Source organism: Condylura cristata, unplaced genomic scaffold, assembly GCF_000260355.1.
Source record: "Condylura cristata isolate star-nosed mole 26May11 unplaced genomic scaffold, ConCri1.0 scaffold00006, whole genome shotgun sequence".
NCBI lineage: Eukaryota > Metazoa > Chordata > Mammalia > Eulipotyphla > Talpidae > Condylura > Condylura cristata.
In genome coordinates, this window is record NW_004567107.1 from 16125979 (window position 1) to 16136531 (window position 10553).

Sequence of the window (10553 nt, forward strand, 5' to 3'; positions counted from 1 at the left end):
ATAGATATGTTCCATTATCAGTTATCTCACTTCTGGGTATTTATTCCCTGAAGAATATTAAAACACATGAGTGAATTGGTGGTGGGAAGCCCAAAGGGATTACAACTGAGATGGAAAAGGCACAAAATGATGTAAAAATAAACTATAATAATAATAATAATAATAAAAGGATGTTGTTAAGACTGATGATGCTGAATTCTTCAGACCCTAAATTCCATGCATGTGAGGAGGATTTTTTTCTTGTCCAGTGCGGTATCCCCTGCGTCTAGCAGGGTGTTTGTCTCATAGCAGATGTCTAATAAATATGAACGTGAAAAAAAAGGAGAAAAAACATTATGAAAGTGAGCGACTGAGTCTGATAGACATTTTCTTTGTTCTTCCAGTTCGTATCAGGTGTTGGTGCTGCCCCTGGCCCTCCAAAGCACATTTTCTTGTGAATCTGTAGAGGCTGCCTCATTTTTTAGCAACACCTCTGATGCTGATGGGTATGTGGCTGCAGAGCTACTGGGCAAACATGTTACAGACGATGCCTTGGAGATCTCTATTGGAGACAGGCTGTACTACGGGAAATATTATAATGCGCCCTTGAAAGCAAGCAGTGACTACTGCATTGTATTACGAATCACCAGTGAATGGAATAAGGTAGGTTTCTTTAATAATAATAATAAAAAAAGCCCTGGTAAACACCATATTTTCTTTTTCTCATAGAATTTAACATGTAATCATTAGATGCTCGAATATTTGTTTTCCAAGTGTTTGAGATGGACAGAGCATGTGATGGCATAAAAATACATTGCCTTTATAAAAGACAGGGAAGGCAAACCTTTATGGAATATGGGTGGTGGGCAGGCTGTGATGACATACATGTAGTGAGGTGGGGAGCTAACCCCTAGAACATAGTGTTATAAGCCAGGGCACCTGTAAAAAAGAAAGACATCATTGCCAAATCCAGTTTCCCAAAGTTCTTCTTTCTTTCTTTTTTGTTTCTATTAGGTTTGATCTACTGTTTTTTGTGTGGCATTAGGTAAAGGTCCCACTTCATTATTTTGTGTGTGAGTGTCTGATTTTATCAGCACTACTTGTTGAAATGATTTCCTTTCCCCACTAGTGATCTTGGTATCCTTGTCAAAAACCACTTGCATACATGCAATAACTTATCTCTATTTTATTCCATTAGTCTGTATGTCTGTCTTTATGCCAGTATCACTCTGTTTTCATTACTGGTGCTTTGTAGTAAAATGTGAAATCAGGAAGTGTGAATTTTCCTGTTCTCCCATTGTCCTCTCACTGTGCCCCTCCTTGTTGAGACAGAGATCTAGGAATCATTCTGTCTCCTCCCTTTTTCTTATCCTCATGTCCAGTCCATCATCAAACCGCGCTGGTCCTAGCGCTGTCTAAATCACCCTACCCGCTCCTGCGTCATCACTGTTTAGCTTTTTCATCTCTTGTCTGAAGATCAAGTTCCTAGCTCATCTCCCTGTCTCTGATTCTACTTATTTTCTTGACCCGTACTATTGCAAAAATGAGTTTCATCAAACACAAGTCTGATCAAGGCACTCAGTTTTCATGAGCTGACTTCTTCACCTCACCTCTTTTTTTTTTATTACAAAAGTTTATTTTACATCATTTTGTACATTTTTTTTCCCATCTCAATTGTAATCCCCACGGGTTTCCCATCACCAAGTCACCTGTGTGCCATCACCATAATCCTCACGTGTCATTCTTGCATATTATCTTCTACTAGATGCATTTGATGCACTTAGCATTGAGGTCATAATTTAACCTCATGGTCATTTAAGCCTTTCCCCAGATTTTTTTCTCAGCATAAATACATATTTTTGTCAATTGTTTAATAAAATAAAAAAGAAAAATGTTCAAGATTCTCACTTGAAGAGGAAACTCCTAAGGAAGTTGGAAAGATCTTTCTTTGACTCCTGATGTTCAGTTTCCTCTGGGGAATACTTTGCTGAGTTCCACCATAGACAGTCATCTCAGCAGCCCTCAGACAGATACGCATGACAGTGGGGTGCACGGAGAGAAGGCCCTTCATCCCAGCGAGCTTGTGGGTCTCTTCTACAGCAGATCAGCTAGTCTTTTTTTTTTTTTTTTTAAAGATTTACTTATTTATGCATACAAGATCTGGGCAGCAGGTCAAAGGGTAAGAGGGTGAGGACTGGGGGTAAGAGTATTGATCAGAGGCAGAGGGGAGGAGAACAGGCAGATGTACTGAAATACACTGCTGAGGGGAGCAGCAGGTGAAACAGGGGAGGCCTGCTGTGCCATGTGGGTCAGCTCCCTGGCCGGGGATTGAACTTGTGCTGCAGTGGCTGTGGTGGCTTCACAGTGCCGCACCACCAGGGAGGCCCCACAGATCAGCTTTCACTCATGCTCTTTTTACTTCCCTCCTTGTTCTTGGCTACATTTTGGGTAACTAAGTGGCAGGTAAATAGCTTCTAGAAAGACAAAGTACCTTTAAATACCAGGACTTCTCACAGCCTTGCCCAAACATGCACCACTATTTGTCAAGCTGGCAGGTGTGCTGGCCCTTTTCAGCATTGTTCTCTGGGCAACCACCACCAATTGCTGTGAACGAAACCTAATGGCCTTCCTGTTGCTTATTCACAGTGCATGTTTCCTGAGATCTCTTGGAGGGCCACAGCGGTGATCCCTAGGGTCACTCTGTCCCTCTACTCATGCCAGTCTCTTGATCATTGAGTGATCACAGGGCTATGTTGTAAGAAGATAGATGAGACTTCTTTTTATTATAATAGTTTATTTTTACCTTATCATTTTTTGTGCTTTTTTCCATATCAGTTGCAATCCCCGTGGGCTTCCGACCACCAATTCACCTGTGTGCCATCACCATAGTTCCGTGCACTGCCCCTTCCCCCCATTTTTGATCCCATTCCCCACTCCACCCCCATAAAATGTCTCTGGTATATAGTTCTTCATTATTATTATTTTTTTTTCCCCTGGTCCCTTAGCTCCTGCTATGAGTGAAACCATCCGGTATTTTTCTTTTTCTTTCGGGCTTATTTCACTAAGCATGATCCTTCCCAGCCCCATCCATGTTGCTGCAAAAGTTTATCTTTTTTGAGTTTTTTTGATTGCTGAGTAATATTCCATTGTATATATGTACCACATCTTTTTAATCCAGTCGTGATAGATGAGATTTTAAAGCCCTGGTAGTCTAAACCAAGAAAGAAACGGTGAAACTTGGGGGCTGCCATGTATTATTGAAATTGATATCACGTGCTTCCTAGTTAAGTATGTTGCTTGTTCCTTTATAGGTGAGAAGATGCTCCTGTGCGTTGTGGGCTCAGGTGAAAGGTAAAAACCATGTTCTACCTAAGAATGGTGTCCTTATTTCTCCTCGGTCCAAGTATATGTTAATGAAATTTCCTTTTAATTTGCGGTGACAGAAACCCATCTCACACTAGTTGAAGCAAAACCATAGCTGGAAAGGATAGGGGCAGGGAGCTTGTGCAATCAGAACAAAGCTGCATCCCTAGGACTGGAATCTGGATTTGACACCTTACGTGGGAATCTGCCTTTCTCTCCATCTCTTGTCTTCTCTATTTCTAAGTGTGCCTGGGTCTTATTTTCTTTCTTTCTTTTTTTTAAGATTTATTTATTTATACATTAGAATTGGGGTACAGGCCAGAGGTGCAGGGGTGGCAAGAGGATTCACTAGAGCCAGAGTGGGGAGCAGAAAAGGCAGATTGATGAAGCACACTGCTGAGGGGAGCAGGGGGCGAGACAGCAGAGGTCTGCTGTGCCATGTGGGTCAGCTCCAGGTCAGGAGATTGAACTCGCACTGAAGTGGCTGTGGTCAGCTTGCAGTGTTGCGCTTTAACCCACTGCACCACCAGGGAGGGCCCTGGGTCTTATTTTCTTATAGGTATGTGGTAGGGAGTGAGGGGCATCAGTCACTCCAGCTTAGCAATTTCAGCACAAACAGAAAGTTTTCCTATTCAGAGAGTGTCTTTTCTCCTGGTTTAAGTGACCATTGGCTGGATCACTGTTAAAAGGAGCCAGGATACTACTGACCAGGCTTGAGTTTTAGGTTTTCTCCTGTGGCTGGTTGGGGGCTGATCACTGTGTTGGACAATCTCTCCAGGGTTGTATGGAGGAGACATGGCTCTCATTAGGAAAAGGGACACCAGGAAACATGTTGGTGGACTAGAGCAAAGAGCTACCAGTTACTACCTTCTAGCACTGGGCTGCTTTAGAAGTTATTAAGAGCCTTCTTTCCCCACTCCACCCCATCCCCCACAATTAGGAGAGGGGAATTATTGTCTGTATAACCAAAACTAGAGCCCTAGTGAAAGAGAGCTTGCTGCATCAGCCCCAGGACCAGGATTCCTGAAGATGAAATCCAGATGTGCTTCATGGGATCCATTTAGCAATCTATGACTAACTGGCAACTTTAACCATTCTGAAGCCATCACATAGAGTCTGAAAGGGAAAAACTGATAACCACAATGAGCACTTTTACTTAGAGGGAGGGAAGATAAAATAATGTGCATTGGGGACTCAAAGACCACATCCTGCTGGAAAGAGAAGCAAGCAAGCATGACCTGGCCTGGCAACACAGTAGGTCACTTGATTAGTGAGTCCAGCTGCCTTGGGGTCTCCCTGATGGCTTGGGGACTCCCTGAAGTCTGTTTCCTCTAGAGCCTTCCCTAAGAAGTGCAGTGGGAGGAGCTCCGCTTATTGCTGTGCAGCCTACACCTTCTGCTCACACATGGGCAGTTATCCAGGCAGGGAATCCCCTTAGGGATTGAGCAATCACGAGGCCTTGTTTGCCAGGCATGGGATTTCTTGGCAGTGTAATTCTTTAAACCAGTAAATTGCCAGCCAGGGAATTTGAGTCCCAGGATTCCATTAGTTTGTAGCTAATTCCAGAAATCTTTCAAGTTTATGACCTTTGAATCTGGACATTTTCTTATGATTTATGAGTCCTAGTAATATCCTGAGGAATTCTGCTCTCAGTTCACAGTATTAGTTTAACCCCTAATATCCTGTCCCTATTCTTAGTGCAACATAAAACAGTCGGCTGAGGTGCTTGAGGAAGAGCCAACAAAACCTCACTTCCAGGAAGATTCCAAGGGCTGGCATTTCACAATGGAGGATTTGTTACCATGTTAGTAGAGGGTACTTAGCAGGAAATGTTTGGGAGAGTGAATTAAGGAAGTGAATTAAGCTTCCTTCATTTGTCTCTTTAAGCCCTAATTTCATTCCTTATATCAACTTCAACATGGGTAGGTGACTTAACTTTTCAACTGGGCAGTATTACCTTACTGTCAGCCATCTTAGATTATGGATCAGTAAGACCCATAAATTGCCAGGGAATAAGTTGCCTTTTCCTTCACTTTCAACTTTTTGAGATATACTTGACATGTAATATTGTTTAAGATAGATAGTGTGATGATTTGAGACACACACACGCACACACACACACATACTGCAAAATGATTACCAAAAGAAAGTTAGTTAATACCTGTTTCTCTTCACATAATCATCACATATATTTGCGTGTATGTGAAAATATTGAAGGTCTCTTTGTTTAGTGACTTTCAAGCATATAATCCAGTATTGTCAACTATGGACACTTTAGATGCCCAAAACCTTACTTATCTTATAACTGGAGTTTTGCACTCTCTGATCAACCTTTCCCCACCCCCAGCCACTGGCCACCACTATTCTACACTCCACTTCTGTGAGTTTGGGCTTTTTAAGATCCCACATATAAGATTACATAGAATTTACCTTCCTCTGCCTGACTTATGTTCTTTACCAAGAGAAGTGAAGGCCTCCCTTAACAAAGATGTGTGTGGTCATCTTCCATGGCAGATAGGCTAAGCTCCCTTTCTTGGAGTTGAACGAAGGCTATGAGGAAAACCACACATTCCATCACTCAGAGATTTCTCACTGATCCAGGCCCTAAAGCTGTAAGGGTGTGAATGGAATTCCCATAGGGAAGGTGCTCTTATCAAAAGAATCCAGGTGTGTGAGTGACTAGGAAAGACACAGAATGAAGAGCTTCTAGTGTCCACACCTTCCAGCTGCTGTTTGGTATAATTGGCAAATATGGAACAAGTGGCCAAAGGCCAGCTGTAGACATTTTACTTTGATGAAGTTAGCAGAAAGGATTTTGCTGTGGAAACATGTATCCCTGTGGCTTTTGGAAGTGCCCACTTAAGAATCAGCATTGGAAAAGAGTTCACACCTTTGAATTTAAACTACTGGAAAACTCTCGTTTTGTTGAAATGCGGAAGCTAGTTCTAACACACATTTGTCACTGTACAAAACTCTTGTGGTCTTACCTTTGCGTAAGTTTTGAAGACTGACATTTTAGAAAGTAATTTGGAGAGAACTAGTATCCAAGTGAGTCCTGAAATTGTTTCAGTTCACACATGCCAAGCAACATCCCCATTATTGAATTTGCTCAGCAACGAGCTATGCTATTTACCTTTTGCAAAGTCACTGTGAAAGAGCTTGGCGATGATTAAGAAACCAGTGGGTGGACTGATGGGAATTGCAGATGCCTGGACTTCCTTGCCATTAATCAGTTGAGTGTCTTTGAGATTATATTTAACCGGACTGGTTCTCAAATGCCTCTTTTTGAGACCTTTCAGATCTCTTCCAGCCACAAAGTACAGTGATGTCTTAAGTCACAAAACAAAGTCACTTGATATATGTGGTAATAAAATGCACCCAGGGAACATTCTTCAGTCCTAAGCATGAAACCTCCAAGTCACTAGGAACTGCCCCTCTTTCCCTTCAGCCCACATTTCCACCTCAGTGTGCCTTTCCAACTTAGGCTTCTGGTTCACCCCTGAGTACAGGCCTTAACTTGTAACATGGACAACTGGCAGAGCCAGCCTCCTTTCTCACCTCCCATCACAAGTGTTCAGGATTTCCCTCTTCAATCCAACCTATAGGGCACACCCTAATTCACATTTCTGCACTGCATACTAATTTTATTACTTCCTCTGAGAGTTCTTCCATCATTCTCCATTGCTTCTGAACCTGGGTTCAAGTGCCGCCACTTGACACCAGCTTACCCTTCTCGTTGCTTCTTTCACTGTCCTCTGTTCAACTGGATGTACTAGCTCTTCTCTGGGTGGGGCCCCTGCTCGCTCTTCAGGGTCCTTGCTCATAAATTGCTTGATCACTTCCTCCTGGATTGCCCTGGCTTACTGCTTACTTCAGTCACACCTGTTCTTCAAGATGAAAATGCAATTCTGTCTCTTCCCTAGTTTTCTTATTTCTCAGTGGGACAGGGCTCCCGCTGTCCCTCTCTTTAACCATCTGCCATGTTTCAGAGCAACCAGTGCACCTGTGTCTTCTTACCAGATTTCATGTTCTTGAGGGGGGTGTTTGAAGGCTGGAGCCATGCCTGGCATACACTAGGTACTTAATCAGAACTTATCAAACTGGTTTGAATGACTACCAGGGAACCAGAAGTACCGTTTGATAAAAAATGGGATACTGGAGGTGCAATACTTATCAAATTAAGCCACAGAAGATTTACACAAGATATGAACCCAATATGTATGTACACACTCTTGCACGCACATTTTAAACCTTCATAATTGTAGTAGACAGAATTGTGAGATGGCCTCACAAATTCCTGACTTCTGGTGTCCACCCACCTTGTCTTAGTTAATTTATTCAACGATGAGAAGATTGGAAGATGTAGTTAAAGTTGCAGACAATGAGATTATCCAGCTGAATCAGGCCTAATCGCATGAGCCCTTTCCATCTGGATCTAGAGGTCAGAGACGGGAAGTTGGAGATTTAAAGGGTGATGGATTTGACACAAGGGTGACTTTAAGGCTGGCTTGGATGTTCTAGAGACCACGTGGAAAGGAATGAAGGTGGCTTGTGGTTGCTGAGAGGACCATGGCTGAGAGCCAGCAATGTAATCTTACAACTGGGAGCACTGAATTTATCCCTTCACTGGAATCAGCTTGGAAGCAGTTTCTTCCCCGAGAGTCTCAGAGGGAATGCAGACCCCCTTGACTTCTTGTATGAACCTGAGCAAAGAAACTACTGACTCACAGAGCTCTGAGCTAATATATGACCTCTTGCAGTTAAGTCTGTGGGAATTTGTTGTGCTGTAATACAAAAGAAAATCAATAATGTCGCTGAATCATCAGTGACTTAGCTCTAGATCCATTTGCTTTGGTTAGCTCTTCCTCGGAAATTCAAGTGAGGAGACGTGAGAACAGCAATCAGTAATTTAACACACTAAAAATGAAAGTCACAGTGCTAATTATTTGTACCTTTTGGAGAATTGTTGCTTTCAGGAAACTATCCTGGTTGTGTAAACTTATGAGAAAAAGTCCACACTCATAAGAAGTCATGCCGTAACAGAATCTGGAAGTAGGATAGGGCCTCTCTAACTTTCTCTTCACACCTGTGATGGTTCTCTTGGTGAAAAGGTTAAAGATCAGCCCAGGGAACCCTATGACTTGAGCACTGCACCACAAACCACTGGTTACCTTCAAGCCTAATGACTCAATGAGGAACTGAGAACCTGGACTGAAAGACATGGTTCATTGAGAACCATAAGAAGGATATAACACATTAGTCACCACTTGGGTTTATAATAGAACATTCTACAAGTGATTCAGAAGAAAAGTAAGCATGATTCCGTGGGATGAGACTATGGAAGGGAAGGTAACAAGAGGATGGTAAAAATTCAGATTATCCAGTTGTGAATTTTTTCCTTAAGGGATAACATGGGAACACCTGGAAGCCTGTTTGGTTACACCAGAGGCTCTCTTGGTTGGATTGACTCAGAGTGTCAGATATACAAACTAAACTACAACAACAAAACATAATCAGAAAATGTTGTACCAGCATGAATGTGGCCTGGAACCAAAACCCAAGACCTGTTATGCAGAATAAACCAAGACAATTTTCCAGTACTAGTCTACAGTGCTTAGACTGAGAGATGTCCTGTTGGTGGGTGGTCAAGAGAAAATCTGGCTCCTCAACTCCTGTTCACTTCTGTTGGTTTGGGAGAAGATATTTGGAGGCATAGAAAGGGCTAACTGTTCTACAAAAGTTAAAGTCTCCTGATGAGGATGAAACACAATCTAGTAGGTTCAGACAATTTGCAGAAGAGATGGATAAACCACTGCAAGTAATCTTTGCAAAACCATGCGGAAAAGAATGGAGAGGAGCAATGAACATGGAACTTTCTCCAAAGAATATAGATTTTGTAAAGTGTACATGTTGATAACTTGAAGTCAAGCCCAGGTAAGAGCTTTCAGAGAGGAGTGTCTGGTAGAAGTGGTTCCAACAGGTTGGTGTGGGAGCTGTCAGCAGATTAGCTTAGGTTTCTCTCTTTTCTTCCTGAGTGTAGTCACTAACTAGGCAGGAAAATATGGCAGTCGTCCCATACTCTGACTTCAGCCTACTCTTAGCAGTGTCCTGTGGACAGTGTGGGATACACACATTATAGGTTTGAAGACAGACTGAATAGCCATGCAGAGTGGCGAATTAATTAGTGAGTCAAGGTCAAATCTATGAATAGTCAGGATGTGGGTCTCTGTCTGCAAGCATCTTTGGTTCATTGTTTCCATCAGTCAGTGACTAAACCTATATAGATGAAGAAATAACAGGAAAACATCGATGCCCAGAGATAGGCAGAATGCTGTGTGGTGGGTGAAATAAGCAGTCCACTGCCAACAACTTTTTCCTCTTACAAAGTTTCATATGACTTTGATATACCAAACAGCATATCAGTGTTTTAATTTACATTTCTAGTACTTATAAGAGTATTTGATCAAAGGTTTGTCAGTTATCTGCAATCATGTTTCATAGTGATTTTTAATTGAATTGGCTCATTTTGTTAATGAGGTATTTGTCCTTATTAATTTGTCCTTATCTCTAACAGTCAACCCCTTGATACTTACTTCAAATACTTTACCCAGTTTTCCATTTGCCTTTTAAGCTTATGGTGATTTTTTTGGTGGATGCTTTTTAATATGGTCACATTGCTCATTCTCATATTTTAAGATTTCTACATTAATAAATATGCCTAGAAAATTCTTACTTGCTTTACTAGTGGATATTTGTTTACATTTTTGTTTCTTTTTTTTATTATTTGTCTTTAGTGCATCTGAGTTTTATTTTGTTATATAGTGGAAGCTCTAGTGATCAAAATGACTATATCCTAAATAGTTAACCAATTTTCTCAACAATAGTTATGAATAATGTATCATTTCCTCAGTCATTTAAAGCAGTAACAAAACAATAATAGCAGTAGTAATCAACAATAACCAGTATTTGCTTATTGCTTCTTTATGCCAAGCACTGATCTAACAGGTTTAACTTCCATGTTTTTCACAGTAACTCTATAAAGCAGATACTATTTTTATAATCACATGTTATTATCATCATCCCTTAGTGGTGAAACTGAGGAACACAATAACTGATAATTTGTCCAAAGTCACACAGTTAAGGAATAGTGATGTTTAGAAATAGCCTTGAACAACCTGGCTTTAGTAGTCAACCTTTGAAATTATCTTATG

General features: G+C 41.4%; 1 protein-coding gene across 1 annotated transcript in view; it reads left to right on the forward strand.

The window, feature by feature from the left end:
• SUSD1 (sushi domain containing 1) overlaps window positions 1-10553 on the forward strand; it is an 82479-nt gene that overhangs the window by 67089 nt on the left and 4837 nt on the right. The window contains exons 11-12 of the mRNA XM_012721283.1: window positions 384-642; window positions 3291-3330. Coding sequence (XP_012576737.1) covers window positions 384-642; window positions 3291-3330 — 299 coding nt within the window. The remainder of the gene's footprint in view (window positions 1-383; window positions 643-3290; window positions 3331-10553) is intronic.